Below are 18,462 nucleotides of genomic sequence, written 5' to 3' on the forward strand. Positions count from 1 at the left end.
TCCGTGTCTTTTTTTTTTTCTTTTTAAGCTTTCTTTTGCGTATGTTTTGTAAGCAACAAATTTTTGTATAAAAGTCTCCTGTCTCTTGCTATTTCTAGAACTCTGCGTCGTGTTTCACCATCTGCAAGGTGATTAAAGTAGCATTCCAAAAACCCAGTGTTGACCTAAGGATATCCAACCAAGGCCAGGCAAAAAGTAGGGACTGAAGGCCTGTGTCCCCTCCCCACCTCAGATGCAAATGAGTCCAGGGCCTGGCCTGTGCCAGTCAGACAAATCTTTGTGGAGTTAGCCTGATCTGCATAGAGTTCCAGACCAGCTGGGGCTGTAGGGAGAAAAAATATTTGTGTCTGTGCACGGAGGCCAAAGGTGGGTAACGGGGTCATCTTGCATTGCTCTTCACCTCTTTCATGACAGCATCTCTCACTGATCTTAAAGCTAATCTGCTACATGTGGCTGTCTGCCTCCCTAGCCGTGGGATTTCAAGGCAGAACCACACTTGGAATTCTATGTGGATGCTGTGGATTCAAACTCAGGTCCTCCTGCACTTGTGGAAAACATTTTAACCACTGATCCATCTCCCGAGGCCCAACATCCAGTCTTTCAAGAGTCTGCCAGAGGAAATGGTCTGTTGAGTTCCCCAACTCTAGAATCCCTAGTTCAGAGAAAATGACAGAAATTACACCCAACCTGGGGCTGGAGAGCTAGCTCAGCATTTAAGAACTCTTGCAGTTAAGAGGACCCAGGTGCTGGCCAGGTGTGGTGGCGCGCACCTTTAATCCCAGCACTTGGGAGATAGAGGCAGGTGGATCTTTGTGAGACCAGGCTGGCCTGGTCTACATAGTGAGTTCCAGGACAGCTGGGGCTACAGGGAGACCCTGTCTGAAAAAAAAAAAAAAAAGAGGCCCCAACACGAGCATGGCAGCTACCAGCCTTCTGTAACTCCCGTTCCAGGGGAGCGGACGCCCTCTGGCCTCCGTGGGCACTGCATGATATGGATGCACTCAATGCAGGCAAACACGAATACACATAAAAATAACACTGAGGTGGGCATGATGGCACACACCTTTAATCCCAGCACTCTGGAAGCAAAGGCAGGCAGCTCTCTTGAGTTTGAGGCCAGCCTGGTGTACATAGTTCCAGGCCAGCTGGGGCTACCGGGAGACCTTGTCTCAAAAAACACTTTGAAAAGTTAAATCCAGCCCCTGAGATCTGCCTTCATTAGTCCCTATCTAAAGATACTGGCCGGCCAGAAACCACATCCCTGAGCAGAGGGATAGTTTTTGTGTCTCACAGTGTTGCTGACCATTAGACTCACAGTAGAAAGAATTCCACAGACATGCCAGTCAGACCCTTAACGGGCTCGGCTTTTTGGTTCATATGTCCAGGAACATGGACTAGGCAGTCCCAAAAGGAGAATTCACTGGGCAGTTACATAGTGAGTTCCAGGCCAGCCTGGGCTACACAGACCCTGCCTCAAAAACAGGAACAAAAAGACCAAAGTTATCAGATTCAGGCTACAGGCTCACAGTTACCCTTGAAACCTCTTAGGCCACAATGCCGGGAGCCAAGCAACCAGGGTCCACTCGGACCTCAGATTCAAAAGGCTTTGCACACTGCCTAGGCTGGAAGCCCAGCTCACAAAGGCAGCGTCTAAGACCTTGTATCTCCCGGAAGTGGCCTTCATTGTCTTCCCGGCCAATGGCGAGCTATCAAGTGCAAGTGCGCGCGTTCCCTTTGCGCATGCGCCCTGCACATGCGCAGTGCTGTGGGGGCGGGGGAACAGTGTGACCCTGAGAGTCCGGATCTTGCCGCGATGCTGAGCAGGTTCCTTGGGCCGCGCTACAGGGAACTGGCCAAGAACTGGTGAGGAGCCCACCCATGTGTTCAGTCAATGTGCGTGTGCACAGAAGCGCACCCCTCCAGGATACGGTGCAGGTGGGATCCGGAGTCGGACCCTCGGCACCCTTACCCCTTGTCTGAGTGGCTCCAAGCCTCGGTTTACCCATACTGACCTGGGGAGCCTTGGGCAGGTAGTCTGGGCTCCTGAAGCCCTGAACCCAGACTCCAACTTTGCCCCCGGCTGGCCTGGAACTCGCAATGTAGACCGGACTGGCCTCGATCTCACAGATCTGCCCCCGCGTGCTGGGATGACAGGCATACCCGGCCTTAACCTGTCCTGTGGGCTGGGTACTGGGGAGGCTGAGCATTGTGGAGGTTTGATTGCTCCAGCACCCCGGTTGGCCAGGGCAGCGTGGGAGATGGCTCTCTAAGGACAACTCCCAGCTGGAGCTGACAACCTCTTCCCACTTCCAGGATCCCCACGGCCAGCATGTGGGGTGCCGTAGGCACTGTGGGGCTGGTGTGGGCTACAGACTGGCGGCTGATCTTGGACTGGGTGCCCTACATCAATGGCAAATTTAAGCAGGATGATTAAGCAGCCACCCTCCTCGGGCCTCTCGGTGAGTTCTTTGATTCGGGAAGGCTCCACCTGGCTGTGGTAGTACCTGACCCGGGGGCGAGGGGGTAGGGGTGGGGGCCGAATTTAGACAGCAAGGAATCCAAGACCCCAAGAGTGCCTACCTCGAGGGTCCGCAGCTGCTCATGGAGTTGTGGCTGGAAGTTTCCTTCAGTCCAGAAGGCCAAGCAGAACCTTTGCCCCAGTGCCATGCGGGACAGACACCCCATTCTACAGACAAGAGAGTCAAGACTGGCCTCTGCAGTGGTCTCCCTGCATGCACTGGGGGCATTTGTTCTGTGTGACTCTTTATCAGCTGACCTTGATTGAATAGCTTCTTGCCCTGGAACAGTCCTGTGTAGAACACTCACGCCCCATCCTTGTGTATGTGTGTGTGTGTGTACACACGTTCATGTGTGGAGCCACAGGTGAAGGTTGGGTCTTCCTCTCCACTGTATTTTTTTTTCTCGTTCATGTATGTATATGAGTTTATTGCCTGCATATATGCAAGTGCACCAATTGTGTGCAATGCCCTGGGAAGAGAACAGGGATCCTCTGCAAGAGTAACCAGTGCTCTTAGTAGCTCTCCAGCCCCACATTTTTTTTTTCAATATATAAGGTCTCTCACTGAACTTGGAGCTCACCTATTAGGCAAGACTGGCAGCCAGTGAGTAGCTGGGATCTGCCTCATGCTAAGTGCTGCAGTTTTAGGTGTGTTCTACCACGCCTACCTTTTCCCATGGACACAGGACCAAACTCGGGTCCTCATTCTTGTGTGGCAGGCACTTTATCGATGGAGCTCACTCTGCAGACATCTCATTCCATCTCACAGATAAGGACCTTGTGAATTCTATGATGCTTAGCAGCATCATTCACACTCAGAACCCAGAGCTGCCCCCTTCAGATTTACTCAGTGTGTCTGAGGCTTGGAGTCCCTGGGCTGCCCCAGAGCCAATGCCCCATGTTCTCAGCTCACCACCATGCATTGTCCCATTTCCCAGGTGACACGCCACACAGCAGCCTTTGGAACAGCCTGGAGCCACCTAGCCGTGTGGAGGACCCAGAGGAAGCCTGCAGGGCCCTGCCGGGGGTCCTGTTCCTTCATGGACACTTGGGATGTCTTGATGCATGTAGCATTAAAGCAAGGTCTCATACCTGCCCCATCACTTCCCTGACTGAAGGATCCTTTCAACCCCCAAAGTTTGGGAATCTGGGAGAGGGTCCACAGCATGGAGTGTTTGCTGCATTCCTCTCCTCCACCGCTGTCCACACCCAACACCCACCGTCACCCCTCAATCTGAATGGCGTTATGGTTTTCCCATTTTCTGAGATAGGGTCCTTCATAGCTACTACAACCCACTGGAACATGATGCTCCTGGTTTTTAAAAAATAGCTTTTATATTTGTTTTATGAGTGTTTTGCCTCCATGCATGTAAGTGCAGAGGCCAGAAGAGGGTGGTGGATCCCCTGGAACTGGAGTTATGTGGATGGTTTTTGGTTGCCATGTGGGTGCTGGAAATTGAACTTGAGCCCTCTGCAAGAGTAACCAGTGCTCTTGTAATGGCTGAGTCAGCTCTCCAGCCCGTTCTTGTTTATTCGTTTCTTGTGTTATGAGTGTTTGCATGTATGTATGTGCACCATGTGTCTGGAGTGCCCATGGAGGCCAGAAAGTGGTGTCTGATCCCGTGGAGCTGGAGCTATAGACCGTGTAGACTGCCTCAGTAGGGCTGTTGTGAATTTGAGAGCAGCCTGTGCTGTATAGTGACTTCTTGTCTCAAAAAAGCCTGGATGTGGACTGGAGAGGTGACTCAGCCATTAAGAGTACTGGCTGTTCTTTCAGAGGCCCCAGGTTCAGTTCCCAGCACCCACATAGCATTAGCAACCTTCCATGACTCCAGTTCAGGGAATCTCATGCCCTCTTCTGACTTCTGAGGGCACTGCATGACACGGGTGCACTTATACACATGCAGGCAAAACACTCATACACATAAAATATTATTTAAATATATATTTTTTAAAGTTTTTTAAAGCCCAGCATGGTGGCACAGGCCTTTAGTCCTAGCACTCCAGAGTCAGCTGGTGCTACCCTGTCTCATAAAGACCCCCCCCAAAAAAATAAAGTTTTTAAAAAAACTGGATGTACTTGACTCTCCTGCCCTCCTAGCATTGGGGCAGGACGATCAGGAGGTCAAGGAAGTCCTCCACTATATAATGAGGACAACCCGGGCTGCAAGATCCCCCGTCTCCAAAAGGTAAAAGAAAACCAGGCCTATCATTCCAGCTATTTAAGAGGTTGAGGCAGGAGGTTTATTCCTGCCTGAATCAACTTGTGAAACCTTGTCTTAAAATAAAAAGTAATGCTGGACTTGGTGGTGCACACCTTCAGCCTCCAGCACTCAGGAGGCAGACAGGTGGCTCTCTATGCGATCCATGCCAGCCAGGGCTACATAGCGAGTTCCAGGCGAGATGGGGCTACAGGAGACCCTGACTCACAAAAACATAAATACTGCTGGGTGCAGTTGGCGCACGCCTCAGACCCCAACAATGTGGAGGTTGAGGCAAGATTGCCACGGGTTTGAGGCTAGCCTGGACTACATGAGACTCGAGCCAGCATAGCTGAGCGCGCAGGCGCGACAGCAATTTGCTTCTTGTCGCGCTGATTGGCTACGCCGCTGAGAGGCGTGGCCTCCATTGCAGCGTTGGAGCCCACTCCCCTTTGCCAGGAAACCGGCCTGGTGGTCGGTCACCGGGAGAGTCCCGTGGCACAGCCGCGTGTTCGGCTGCGGAGGTGAGTGCCGCGCTCTGATTGGCCACGCCGCCGGCGACAGGGCCTTACAAAGGCAGCGGGGGCGGTGCTGAGCCTGCGGCTGCGCAAACCTACCCACCACCGCAGATCTGTCACTGGCAGGTGCGTTGGGGGGGCGGAGTCAAAGGTAGGCAGACAGATCTTGTGTACTCGGATTGGTCCCTCCGCAATGGGGCGGGCCCTAGGCTGCGGCTGCGCAGTCGCTCACCGTGGTCCCGGACCTATTGCCTCAATGTGAATGCTGCGGAGGCGTTGTCTAAGGTGCGTGGACAGGAACACGCGCGCCCTGATTGGTCACCGCCGTAGTGAAGGCCAACGCGCGAGGAGCCACCAATGCGCATGCCCAGATACGACCCACGAACTCTGATTGGCCTTTTACGTTTGCTTAAAGAGTTCAGACCTTCGTGAAACGGGTCTGGCTAGGGAGTGGAGGTGGGGCCTCCTCCGCGGCTGCGCAGACGAACCCCACGCGCGGGAGGGTGGGCGGAGCGCCCCCCCCCACAGCGGGGGCTGTGGAGCGCGGGGAGGGGGCCGAGAGGGTGGCAAAGCCGGCGCGCGCCCGGCTGGGGGCGGAGGGAGGGGGTCCGCGGCTCGGAACAGCCGCGGTGACTGGCGGCGGTGGCAGCCGAAGCGGCGACGAGCTTGGGGGTCGCGGCGGCGGCAGCGGCAGCGGCGACGGCGGGCCCGGAGGCGGGCGGGGGAGCCGGGGCGCAATGGAGCGGGAGAGGGGGGAGAAGGTGGGAGTGTCCGGCGCTCCCGCAGGGCTGGGAGAGGGAAGAAGTGCCCAGGAGGTCGGGGCTGTCGGCCGGCCACAGGGATGTCTTTTACTATAGGTGAATGAGCGCGCCGGCCGCGCAGGGCCCTAACGGGCGCCTCCCAGCGGCCTTTGCGGTGGCCCGGGCGCCCCTAGTGCGGGCCGGAGCATGTGGACTCGCTGGCGACAGTACGCATGCGCTGTCTGGCGTGTCGCCTAGTGCGCATGCGCTGTTTGTGGCTTGTAGCCCAGTGTACATTCGGGCCTCTCGGCGTGTCGCCTAGTGCGCGTGCGCCCCTCAGTTTTGTCTGTCCCTCTGCGCGCGTGCGCCCTATTATCATTGGTAGCCCAGTGCGCACGCGCAGTGACTCCGCTCTCGCCGCGTGGCCGGTACCTTGATTGCGGCGGGATCTTTTGTCCTCTGTGGCCTCGGGGACCGCGGGCTCTGCGCTAGGGGCGCCTGGCTTGGGCAGACGCCGCTGGGAAGCGAGGGTGTGGGCGGAGTTGTCCCTGTGACCCAAGAATGCGGGAGACATAGTGGGTTTTCTGGGAGTTGGGCGGGAAGATGCGGGATGCACCTGCTTGGAAATCCAAATCAGTGTCTTCACCAGACTTGCCTAGGGTGGGTTGGACTCCTTAGCTCCTTTTTTTTTTTTGCAAAGTACCTCCCAGTTTTGGGATTATTGCAAGGCCCTTGCACTTCTCCAGTCGTATCCACTCTTGACTGACATCTGTCACCAGCTCTGAGTCCAGTAACCATTTAGCTTTCATTTTGTTTAAAAAATTTTTTATAAGCCGGGCGTGGTGGGGTACGCCTTTAATCCCAGCACTCGGGAGGCAGAGGCAAGCGGATCTCTGTGAGTTCCCAAGGCCAGCCTGGTCTACATGAGTTCCAGGACAGCTGGAGCTACAGGGAGACCGTCCCAAAAAGACCAAAAAAAAAAAAAGTTTTGTTCTTATGTATGAGTGTTTTGCTATATATGCGTGCCCTTGCGTGCAATGTCCATGGAGGCAAGAAGAGGGTGTGGGATCTTCTGGAATGAAGGAGTTACAGTTGTTAGCCAACCCCTTGTGTGCTGGAAACTGAACCTAGACCCTCTGCAAGAGCAGCCAGTGCTCTTAACCAGAGCCATCTCTCCAGCTGCGCTTTCCCCTCCCCTTTGTTTTCTCAAAGACAGGGTCTTGCTAGCCTAGAACTCACTATTTCGACCAGAGTCCCAAGTACTGGGATGTCTGACATGTGGTATCATGCCTGATGCCCCTTAGTTTCCTGTTAGGAGAGTGAGGCTTCCGTTACTGCAGCCGAGACCTGTACACCTGCTCTTGTGTTCCCCAGCTGCTTGCTTGTTTTTTCAGTGCTGGGGATGGAACCCTGGGCCTTTTGCACGTGCTAGGCCAGTGCTGTCTTCCTGGGCTGTATCCCTAGCATATGCTTTCTGAGCCAGGTGGAGTCGCTCCTTATTGTTTAAGGGTGGGGGTGTGGAGCCCAAGTAGGGGAATGCCCCTTGCTCCATATGCCCAGGTGCTCCAGCCTTCTCCGTTTGTGGGGGGGGGGGGGGTCCTCAGGTTTGCAAACTAAACTTCAGGATCAACTTAGGTTCCCACTGGGCTGCAAAGAGGGGTGGGGCCCTTGGTCTCTAAGAATGTGGGGTAGGTACCTAAGACCCTGTCGTTTTAGGCTTTCATTATTAGAGTTGCAGACTGGCCTTGTATGGATGCAGCTTTGGGTTTCTGCCCTGTGAAGGAGCCCTCAGACCAGAATCCACCAGGGACAGTTCCCAGCACCCTCTATCACAGCCCCCAGGGCCTTTGTTGTTTTTGGTATTTTGAGACAGGGTCTCCCTCTAGCCCCTGATGGCCTGGAACTTGCTATGTAGACCAAGCTGGCCTCTGTCTCTCAGAGATGCCTCTGTCTACAGAGTGCCTGGATTAAAACGTACATCTCCACAACTGGGCCTTTCTTAATTGCCCTGCAGCCTAAGGATCTGAGGCTCAGGAGGTGTCAGGCTCATATGGGGTGCCTGGTGGGACAGCTTTGAGATGGTAAATGTGCCCCCAGGATAGCCATGAATGCTGCCCAACACCTTTCCATGTGATGACAACGCATGTCACTACACTGAGTCACCAGACTTGGGGCCTCATGGGTGGGGGGCATGGCTGAGCCAGACCCCAGCTGGGGAGCCCCACCCATATGGCTCCTTAAATCTTCACTTTGTACTCTAAACTGTCAAGGATTCTTCTGTGTTAGACTTGGGAAACCAGTGTCAGAAAGGAGAGCCAATTCATTGTGTCATGGTGCTTCCTGGTGCAGCCCCCATGAAGTCACATCCCACCTTCCAGTCCAGGCCACTACCTGTCTTTTGACTTGGATTTAATTTATGTTTTGAGACAAGGTTTTGCTGTATAGGCCAGGGTGGCATGTTATCCCAGCACTCAGGAGGTAGAGGCAGGAAGATCAGGAATTCAGGGTTGGCTTGGCTCCATAAGGAAATTTGAGGCCAGCCTGGGCTTCATGAGGCCATCTTTAAAAAAACAAAAACCCCAGGATCCTTTTACCTTCCACTGCTCTGCACTCCCTCCCCAACCCCTAAGCAACTATTGATCAGAGTCCTGTGTGTGGTTCCCGTACCAGAGCTCTACCTGAAGCCTGGGGCAGCATGATGGGCTTTCTACCCCAGGCCTGTGGGCTATTTTAGTGTCAGCCCAGGTGCTCTGGGCTTTCACAACAGCAAGAAACAGCCTCTGGGCCCTGTGCTGAACCCAGAGTGTCCACCCTGCAGGAGAAGCAGGGCTGTGCTGAGCAGGCAGGCAGGCAGGTGTTTCCCTGTGATCCTCTGCACTGGCAAGTTCCTTTCCTCCTGGGGGAGAAGATCCTAAGCCCATATCTGGGATCTTACCCTAAAGGTTTCCAGCAGGGAAGGTCAACCCTGAGCCCCCAGTCTCAGGTTGTAAACAGTGATTGTTAGTAGAGTGTACAGCTTGCCTAGGGAGGGTCTGCTGGAGCCTCCCCACCCACCCAGTGCCCAAGGACCCTTTGGCCTTGCTCACTCTGGGCAAGTGCTCACTGAGACCTACTCCAGCCCTATAACCATTCCTGACAGCTTTACTGGTGATCACATACAGTTTGCTTATACTTAAAGTCTGTCATGTTCAGTGACTTTTACTTTATTCATAGAATTGTGCAACCATGACCTCCATGCCCATTGTCTTTGTGGAATCGCCTGTCATGGAGTCCCACACTGGCCTTTTGGGACTCATTGAGCACCCATGCTCCCTCCACCCTGTAATTTGTGGTAGAGCCTTGTTCCTCTTTATGGCTGAGTAATACTCCAGCATGTGGTGGAGACTGTTCAGGCTGTCACACTGCTCTGAGCATTCAGTATACTTGGGCTGGGGCCTTCCCGGACACCCTTGAAAGAGGTGCTTCGGTTTAAGGGTTCCCTCGCCTGTAAGCTTGGACTCACATGACTGAAGATACCTATAATCAGGGCAGGCTGTGGCACACCCACAGACCTAGCACTTTGGAAGGTGGAGAGAGGAGGATCCAGGAACTGGGGGTCCAGCCTGGGCTATACAGCATGTTTGAGGCCAGCCTAGGCTATGTAAGACACTAACCCAAAATAAAAAGATACGCCCTTAATCCCAGCACCCTGGAGGCAGAGGCAGGAGGATCCCTGTAGATTGAGGCCAGCCTGGTTAACATAGTTACAGGCCATCTGGAGCTATAGGGAGACCCTGTCTGGAACATCCCCCCCCCAAATAAAAGGACCCCGGGCTCAGTGGGTAGAGCGCTCACATGCTTGAAACCCTGGGTTCTTTGCCCCCTGCTTGGCCTATCACCCATAATTCCAACACTCAGGAGCTGGAGGCAGGGGGTTGGGAGTTCAAGGCCGTCCTTTTCTACGTTTCTACCTAAACTAAAGGAGATTGAATGAATCCATGCATGCATGCAACTGTAGCTCTACAAATTCAGGATTCCTGAGGTGCAGACTGGCCTCTGACCTCCTCAGCTTGGGAGGCTCCCTAGGGCTGGCATTCTCTGCTTTTCTTGGTGGTGGTGGCAGGGGGGTTCTCTCTTCAAAGTGAACCTGAGGCCGGGAGGGGAGGCCCAGGGTGGAGGGCAGGGTGTCTCATGGGTCCCGCCCACGCCAGTGCGCTCCTCTCCCGCAGCCCCAGCGGGAAGAAAATCCGCAGCAAGCCACAGCTGGCGCGCTACCTGGGCGGCTCCATGGACCTGAGCGCCTTCGACTTCCGCACTGGCAAGATGCTCCTGAACAAGATGAACAAGAGTCGCCAGCGCGTGCGCTACGACTCCTCCAACCAGGTCAAGGTGAGCTGGGTGACGTCATGGGGCGGGGCCGCCAGCAAGGTTAGCCGCCATCGCCGTACAGGCAATCCCCCTCCGGCTGGCAGAGGCATGCAACGGACAGGGATGAGGAAGACCTGGGCCCCAGAGCCCCAGCACCCACCCTGCACTTCGCAGGCCTCTGCCCGCGGCGCCCCAGGTGCTCCCCACCTGCCCTGGACCCCCACTGGGGCGGCCCGCTGCAGCGTCTACTCCCCGCAGGGAAAACCCGACCTGAACACAGCGCTGCCTGTGCGCCAGACGGCCTCCATCTTCAAGCAACCGGTGACCAAGGTCACCAATCACCCAAGCAACAAGGTCAAAAGTGACCCACAAAAGGCCGTGGACCAGCCTCGCCAGGTAAGCCCCGCACCAGGGCCTGACCTGGGGATCCCCAAGACCTGCTAACTCTCTCTTCCCCTCATCTTCCTCATCCCCTAAGGATGGAACACACCCTGCCCCTTTGCACATGCTAGGCCCCAGAGCCACAGCAGCAGCCCCAAAATCTTTTCTTACAAAGTGCTGAGGATCCTATACCACTGGTTTTTTGGGGTTTTTTTTTTGGTCTTTTTGAGACAGGGTCTCCCTGTAACCCCAGCTGGCCTAGACCTAAAATATGTAGACCAGGCTGGGCTTGAACTCACAGAGATCTGCCTGCCTCTGCTTCCCCAGTGGGGATTAAAGAAATGTACCACCACACCCAGCCTAGTTACATAAGTCTCTGGCCCAAAATAAAGACCTGGCCAGGTGTGGTGGAGTACACCTTTAATCCCAGAGGTAGAGGAAAGTGGCTCTCTGAGATCCAGGTTAGGCTGGACTACACAGGGCATTTACAGGTACAGAGACCCAGTTTCAAAAAACAAGAGAGAACTGGTAGGGCCAGGGATGGGGTTAGGTTGTGGTGCACTTGCCTGCCACTTGGGAGGCTCAGGCTGGAGGATCCCAACCTGTAGACTACCTTCCACTAGAGAACAAAGGCCTAGGCCTTATTTGTAAACATCCCGAGGCACTGGGTGTGACTGCCACTGAAGAAGGGAAGGCGGGAAGGGGAGGTGACTATTCCTTCTCAGTGAAGGGGTAAGAGGCTTGATGCTCCCACCTGTGATCTCCTGCTCCACTCCTTCCTGCCCCATAGCTGTTCTGGGAGAAGAAACTGAGTGGCCTGAGCGCCTTTGACATTGCTGAGGAATTGGTCAGGACCATGGATTTGCCCAAGGGCCTTCAGGGTGAGTGGCAGGGGAGGGCTGCAGAATGGGGGCTCTTAAGACCAGGCTGGCCTACAACCCACAGAGTTCTGGGATTAAAGCTGTGCTGGCCATGTGACCCAGCTTCCTGTGGGAAGGGTGGCCTCCTGTGACCCCACCCTGTCACCCTCCAGGGGTGGGCCCAGGCTGCACAGATGAGACCCTGCTGTCAGCCATTGCCAGTGCCCTGCACACCAGCACCCTGCCCATCACTGGGCAGCTATCAGCTGCTGTGGAAAAGAACCCAGGTGTGTGGCTGAACACCACACAACCACTGTGTAAGGCCTTCATGGTGACCGACGATGACATCAGGTAACTGCTGCACCTCTCCCCAGGTTTTTCTGCAGTCAGCCATGGCTAGGAGACCTCTCAGGATCATGCTAGAATAAAGGCGGCACTTTCTGCCACTGTGGGAATGGATTGTGGGAATGGATGGGGAATGGGAGTGCAGTAGGGTACAGTCTGTGTAGCAGAGACAACCACCACAAGCTGGGGGAAATTGGGGATCCCAGCGTGGCCTCGGGAGGGAAGCAGGTACCTGAAGGGCATACCAAGAGCCCTAAAGAAAAACATCCAGTGTGTTTGAGGTCTGGTCCAGCTCAGGCAGCAGGGACCTTGGGGACTTCACCCAGGCTGGGCTGAACCCAGGTTCTTCCCACTGAGGGGGAGTGATGGCTGTGACTGGTCTCCACCTCAGTATCCTAGCCCTGTTTGTGTTGCAACAAGAAGGGAGGGAGGGACACTGCTCCTTGGTGGTGGTACCTACTCATGAACTGTCACAGGCAGGCTACTGACACTGCAGGGACACCTGGCAAGCCTGGGGATTGTGACAGTCCAGGTTGTGTGCATCGTGAACAGTGCATGAGGGTGTGGGCTGAGCTGGTAACCACAAGCCATGGATCAATTCCATGGGTTTCTGGGGCCCCAAGCCTGCACCAGCAGCCTACGTATCCCTGGGGCCCGGGCTGTCTGCCTGTGTTCCCAGCCCCATCACCCCACATGTCCACAGGAAGCAGGAGGAGCTGGTGCAGCAGGTACGCAAGCGCCTGGAGGAGGCGCTGATGGCTGACATGCTGGCCCACGTGGAGGAGCTGGCCCGAGATGGGGAAGCGCCACTGGACAAGGCCTGTGCTGATGATGATGAGGAGGACAATGAGGAGGAGCCGGAGGCTGAGCCTGATCGTGTCTAGCTCAGGTCAGGGTGGCAGGGTGCGTGCCATGCCTGTGCTGCTGAAGAGCCTGGCCCCCATTTCTATTCAGGTGGCTTTCAGTGTCCCATCCTGTCCTTTCCAGATGCTCAGCCTCGCCTGGACCAGGTGGGGACCACTGGGAGGTCGGCCTCTGTCCTCCCCAAGGCCTCCTCCCAGCTCAGTGCCAGGAGCCCTGAGACACAGCCCACCTGCGGGCGCTGGACATGCATGCCCCTGCCCTGCCTGGCAGAGGCCATAGAGGACTCAAGGCCACTGGCCCAACATGGAGGCCAGTAGGGTCCTATGGCTTCCTGGCTCCTCATAGGAAGAGGCTCTGCCAGGCACCAAGGAGCCTTGAGCTCCAGCAGCTGAGGGAAGGTTCTAAACACACACGTGGCTGTCTCTACCCTGCCTGTGCTGCACTGAAGTGCCCTGCACACTGGAGCTAAGGGCTGATAGCCACAGGAAGTCGTGCATCAATAAAGGGATGGTGGGACCCTCTGCCGATTCTGACTCCACCCTGTGAGCCATGGCCCTGCTGCCTGGGCCCTGTAGAACCCATGCCAAACCCAAGCTGTCGAGACCTTTGGGGACCCTCCTCCTTCACACCCCACGTGCCAGGGGTAGAGATAACAGCTTCAGGGTGCAGCCAGTGCCTCTGCAGTTGGTGCCACAGCCTCCATCCCCTGGGAGAGGGGTGGGAAGGCTCCAGAACGATGAAGGCCTAGGTCATTACCTGGGGACAAGGTAGCTCTCCAGCCCCAGACCTGAGTGGCCAACCCTGGCCACTTGACCCCTCCAAAGTACACTAACCTATGACCATGCAGTGAGGCCCTGACAAGAAGCCTGGGGTACCCCAGAACCCCCATCATTACCATTCTATCTCCCCTCCCATATGGGGTATTTTATGAGCTGCTGGACCCAGGACCTCTAGTGGGGTCCACAGGTCCCACCATGAAGACAGCCCCCACCCCAAACACCAGGCTCAGGCATTCACTAGACCAACAGGCCAGGTAACACGATGCAGTGTCTGGTTAGGGACCCCTTTGCAGCCAAAAATGGGTTCCAGGCCTGGGCTGTGAGTGCCCAGGAGATGGGTCAGATGTCAGTGAGAGGCCTTTAGGGTGAAACCTCAGTCAAAAGGGCAGCCATGGCTTCTGGCCTCCCTTGGGCCCCACAGGTCCCTTGCAGTGGGGTTAAGAACACCCTAGCCAGGTGGCACTGACCATAGAATGTAAATGGCTTTGACAGGATATGGGATGGGTACCTCTGTTCAGCCAAGTCCTTCCACAAACCAGGTACCCAGCATCTTCCACCCATGTGCCCTGCTGTACCGATCCCAGGATGGAGCTGATGTTTGACCAGAACACCTCATTGTCCCCTCAGCAGTTATGTCAGTCCTTCAGTAAGCCACCGTAACAGAAGACATGAGGGGGCAGGGCACTTTTCTGGGCAGGGGTCCTTAGCTTTTGAGGGGGACTGGAGCCTATTAAGCCAGGATGCAAAAATGCATTCAAGTGACCTCCCGCTGCCTGGAATATTACTTGGCTATGAACAAGAGCATATTCATAACATGGAGGGATTCAAGACATCACACTCAAGAGTCTCGCACACAAAATCCAGTGTGGGGTTCTATGATAGGAGGTAGTATCCAGAGCAGAGCAGCCCTTGAAAACATTTCTACATAAATGTCTCAAAAGGATACTATTTCAAATACATTTGTATTTTCTGTGTATTATGAATGCTGCCTACGTATATATAAGTGCACTCTTGTGGGGCTGGAGAAATGGCTCAGCGGTTAAGAACACTGGTCTTGCAGAAGACCTGGGTTTGAATCCCAGCACCCACATGGCAGGTAACAACTGTAACTCCAGTCCCAGGGGATCTAACAGCCTCTTCTGTTCTCCGGCATTGCACCTACACACAGGTAATACATGCATGCACATAATTTTTATTAATACATATTTTTTTAATGCTCCCTCGTGTGCAATGTCTGCAGAAGCCAGAAGAGGATGTTGGATCCCCTGGAACTGGAATTACAGATGGTTGTTAGCTACCATGTGTGTGTTAGGAATTGAACCCAGATCTAATAGAAGAGCAGTCAGTGCTCTGAGCTAGCTCTCCAGCCCCTCTAAACTTTTTTTTTTGTCTTTCTGAGACAGGGTCTCTGTAGGCCTAGCTGGTCTGGAACTCGGAGAAATCCACCTGCCTCTGCCACCCTAGTGCAGGGACTAAAAGCATCCAACACCACACCTTGCTAAATTTAATTTTTTTTATGAGTGTATTGCCTGCATGTAAGTGCACCCTTCTCTTGCAATGCCAGCGGAGGACAGAAGAAGCCATCAGATCCCCTGGAACTGGAGTTACGGACAGTTGTTAGCTGCCCTGTGTGGCTGCTGGGATTTCAAACCTGGGTCTTCTGTAAGAAAAACCAGTATTCTTAACTGCTTAGCCATCTCTCCAGCCCCTAAATTTATTTTTTTATTGAACTAGGCTTGAAGCATCTACTCAGTCCCACTCTTGAGTCAGGCTTAACAGGAAGCAGCTTCATGTGCGGAGCCATGTTGCCAGCCCCTCCCCCTTTTATTTGGGTTTGGGGGTGGACCCAGGCCTCACCAGTGATGTCATCCTGTCACTGACTTTTGTATTTTATTTACTGGTTTTTCTGTGTGATTGTGTGCATGCATGTGTATGGACAAGAATGTGGAAGTCAGAAGACAACCTTAGGTTTCATTCCTTAGGCCCCTTCTGCTTTTGAGACTGGGTCTCTTATTGACTTGGAACTAATCAGTAGGCCAGAGTAGCTGCCCAGAACTCTACAGGGATCACTTGCCACCATGCCTAACTTTTTAAGAATATTTATTGATGGGGGCTAGAGAGATGGCTCAGCAGTTAAGAACACTGGTTTTTCTTGCAGAAGACCCGGGTTCGGGGTCCCATCACCCAAATGGCAGCTAACAACTGTCCGTAACTCCAGTCCCAGGGGATCCAACAGTCTCTTCTGACCTCTGAGGGTATTGTATGACACGGGTGCAGTTACCTACATGCAGGCAATACACGTATACACATAAAAATAATTTTAAAAGTTAAAAAAGCCAGGTGTAGCAGTGCATACCTTCAATCCCAGCACTCGGGAGGCAGAGGCAGGCCTCTGTGAGTTCAAGACCAACTTGGTCTACATGGTGTGCTCCAGGCCAGCTGGGGCTACAGGGAGACCCTGTCTCAAAAAGACCTGGTTCCATAATATACTTTTCTTGTTGTTCTTTTTGAGATAGCATCTCCATGAAGCTGAAGCTAGCCTGGAACTCCCTGTGTACACCAGGCTGGCCTGGAACTCATGGAGATCCACCAGCCTCTGCTGGGATTAAAAGTCTGCCCCACCATGTCCAGTTTTGCCCAATGTTTTGAAATGGTGTCTTTGAACTTAGAGCTCATGGATGGATTCAGCTAGGCTTGGCTGACCAGCGAGTCCCAGGGATCCCCTATCCCTCCTTCCCTAAGGCTGGGATTACAAACTGCCCATTCTGGCTTTTTCTAGGGGTGTTGGGGATTCAAACACAGGCTTGTACAATAATTTCTACAGCCCCTCAATTTCTTGGAAAGTCACCCGCAGGTGGCCCTGAACCCCCAGTCACACCCTGTTGCCTCTGAATCTCTAGTCTCTTAGCAGCCCACCAGATGGTGGGAGGACACAGAGGACCCACCTGAATGGTGACTGAGGTTCATCCTGTGCCTCAAGCTCTGAATGCCTGCCTGGGCAGACAGAAGTTTCTGCACCTGGGACAGGCTGCTATACATGAGGTGTCGGGGGAAAATATTACTAGTTTTGAGTCCTGGGGTGCACAAAAGAGAATCCGAGGTGCTGGGGTGGTTAGAGCCAGGGCTCAGGAAGGACTGCAAGTGTGTATACCATCCACTTTGGTTTGGTTTGGGGGTTTTTTTGAGCCTGTCCCACTATGTAGCCCTGGCTGGCCCGGAAGTCAGGATATCACTACATAAACCAGGCTGGCCTAGAAGTTGCAAAGAGCCACCTGCACTGGAAGGAGGGGGGTGTGATCACAGGTTGGGTGCCCCTCCTTCACAGCCTATGAGGAGGTGCCAGCGACTGTGGGCTGTGGCTACAGCTGCTGGGAACCTCCCTACCCCTGAAGCCCCACCAGGTGAAGATGTCTACCTTTGAAGGCACCTACCCCCCCGCCTACTTCGTCCCCAGGAGGATGCAATGGGGGGAGGCTTGAACTGAGGAACATGTACCTCAGGCTGGCCAGGAACGGAACCATGCTAATATCTGAGAGGGCAAGATGGCAACATACAGGTAGGCTCCATTGCAAGGGACCCCAAGTCCTAGGGGTACATAGGAACACGAGGAACATTCAAGTCCCTGGAAGCACTCCAAGCTCTAAGAGGCAAATCAGGAGTGGTTCAGGGCGGGTAGGGAGCCAAGAGGCTCATGTGAAAAGGATGCTTGGCTCTGGGGAAGAGGTGCAGGTTTGTGCACAGTGGGTTGGATGGGTGTGCCCTACTGTAAGGGATTCCTGTGGACCCTAGTCAGGGAGCAAGGAGGCCAAAAGGTCAAAGTTAAGAGAGATTTTGAAGGGTGCCCCTGAGCATGCATGCAGGGGGTCCCCAGCACCAGGAAGTGGGGGGATGAGAGTAGCAGCAGGGAAACAAGGTCTCTCCTCAAAGGGTCTCAAGCAGAGGGACCCCAGATTCCCCAGATGCCCACAGGAGTCTCTGGCTACAGAAGAGCGTGATCGACCGGGAAAGCTAGGCACAGGAAGGGGAGCCCACATTTTTCTACACAGAGGGGCTTGGGGTGTTGGGGAAGGGGAAACAAGGTGTGACCTGGAAGTTGGGGGAAGAGAGTTCCCAGGTCATTAGGTGCGCATAGGGAGGAGCCCAGCCTCAAAGAGGGCAGGGACAGATTGGTGGAAGCCAGGCACGGAAAGAGCACCCCATGTTTTTGAACAGAGACGGGTGTACACCGTGGCTGGGAGGTGGAATGGGGTAAGGTGTAACCGCGAGGTGAGGGAGGAAAGGGTCCTCAGTGTCCTCATGAGGGAACCGCCCGACTCCTAGGGAGCAGGGACAGGCCAGTGGGAACCAGGCACCGGAAGGGGACCCCACAACTTTGCACAGAGAAGGGAGGGCTCCATGGCGACTTGGGGGTGAGATAGAAGAGGAGAGACACGGGACCCCAGGCGCGCAAGTGGAAGGAGTCCCGGTCTTAAAGAGCGTGGGGACGGGGGGAGGGGCAAGAGCCAGGCACCAAAAAGGAACCTTTGCGTAGAGTTGGGGTGAGGATCCTCCGTGACTTGGGGTGGGACAGGGGAAGGGCAACGGGACCCAAGAATAGGAATCCCCGGTCTCCAGGAGCGCACGGGGAGGAGTCTTGTTCTCAAAGAAGTCGGGGACAGGCCAACGGGAGCCAGGCGCGAAAAGGGGACCCTAGGTTCTGGGCGGAAGTGGGGGGTTCCTCCGTGGCTTGGGGTGGGATTGGGAAGGAGAAACACAAGACCCCCGGGAGCCCCAAGGATCCACCGCGCAACCCTCAGACAGACCCACCTGCAGCGCCTCCGCACGTGCGAGCGCCCAGGGTGGTGCTGATGGGGGTAGGAGGGGGCAGAGAAGGTCCGCGCCCAGGGCGGGGACGGGGCGTCCACGTGAC

The 18,462-nt window shown here is 54.8% G+C and overlaps 2 protein-coding genes across 4 annotated transcripts; both read left to right on the top strand.

The window, feature by feature from the left end:
* The first annotated feature begins 1,756 nt into the window (after positions 1 to 1,756).
* Positions 1,757 to 3,623, top strand: LOC103737315 (cytochrome b-c1 complex subunit 10). Its single transcript, XM_008837145.2, has 3 exons — positions 1,757 to 1,863; positions 2,314 to 2,459; positions 3,457 to 3,623. Exons 1-2 carry the CDS (start codon positions 1,814 to 1,816, stop codon positions 2,432 to 2,434), a joined length of 171 nt encoding a protein of 56 aa, XP_008835367.1. The 5' UTR covers positions 1,757 to 1,813; the 3' UTR covers positions 2,435 to 2,459; positions 3,457 to 3,623.
* Positions 3,624 to 5,484: 1,861 nt separating this feature from the next.
* Mbd3 (methyl-CpG binding domain protein 3) lies at positions 5,485 to 14,496 on the top strand. Of its 3 annotated transcripts, none has more exons than XM_008837146.3 (6): positions 5,485 to 5,522; positions 10,186 to 10,345; positions 10,583 to 10,720; positions 11,496 to 11,586; positions 11,739 to 11,916; positions 12,614 to 14,496. In XM_008837146.3, the coding sequence occupies exons 1-6, from the start codon at positions 5,500 to 5,502 to the stop codon at positions 12,792 to 12,794; spliced, it is 771 nt and encodes a 256-aa protein (XP_008835368.1). In that variant the 5' UTR covers positions 5,485 to 5,499; the 3' UTR covers positions 12,795 to 14,496. The 3 variants fall into 3 exon arrangements, with proteins under 3 accessions (XP_008835368.1, XP_029421301.1, XP_029421300.1); XM_029565441.1 differs by lacking the exon at positions 5,485 to 5,522 and adding an exon at positions 5,700 to 5,988 and having other exon boundaries at positions 10,168 to 10,345; XM_029565440.1 differs by lacking the exon at positions 5,485 to 5,522 and adding an exon at positions 5,771 to 5,988.
* The last annotated feature ends 3,966 nt before the right edge of the window (positions 14,497 to 18,462 follow it).

The sequence above is a fragment of the Nannospalax galili genome, unplaced genomic scaffold, assembly GCF_000622305.1.
Source record: "Nannospalax galili isolate Female #2095 unplaced genomic scaffold, S.galili_v1.0 scaffold77, whole genome shotgun sequence".
Lineage (NCBI taxonomy): Eukaryota > Metazoa > Chordata > Mammalia > Rodentia > Spalacidae > Nannospalax > Nannospalax galili.

Bases quoted from the DNA above. Each gene is read 5' to 3' on its own strand.
- Mbd3 (XM_029565441.1), top strand. The intron at 10,721-11,495 runs GTAAGCCCCGCA...CCTGCCCCATAG, and splicing joins CCGTGGACCAGCCTCGCCAG to CTGTTCTGGGAGAAGAAACT. The intron at 11,917-12,613 runs GTAACTGCTGCA...ACATGTCCACAG, and splicing joins GTGACCGACGATGACATCAG to GAAGCAGGAGGAGCTGGTGC.
- LOC103737315 (XM_008837145.2), top strand. From the start codon at position 1,814: ATGCTGAGCAGGTTCCTTGGGCCGCGCTACAGGGAACTGGCCAAGAAC. The intron at 1,864-2,313 runs GTGAGGAGCCCA...TCCCACTTCCAG, and splicing joins AGGGAACTGGCCAAGAACTG to GATCCCCACGGCCAGCATGT.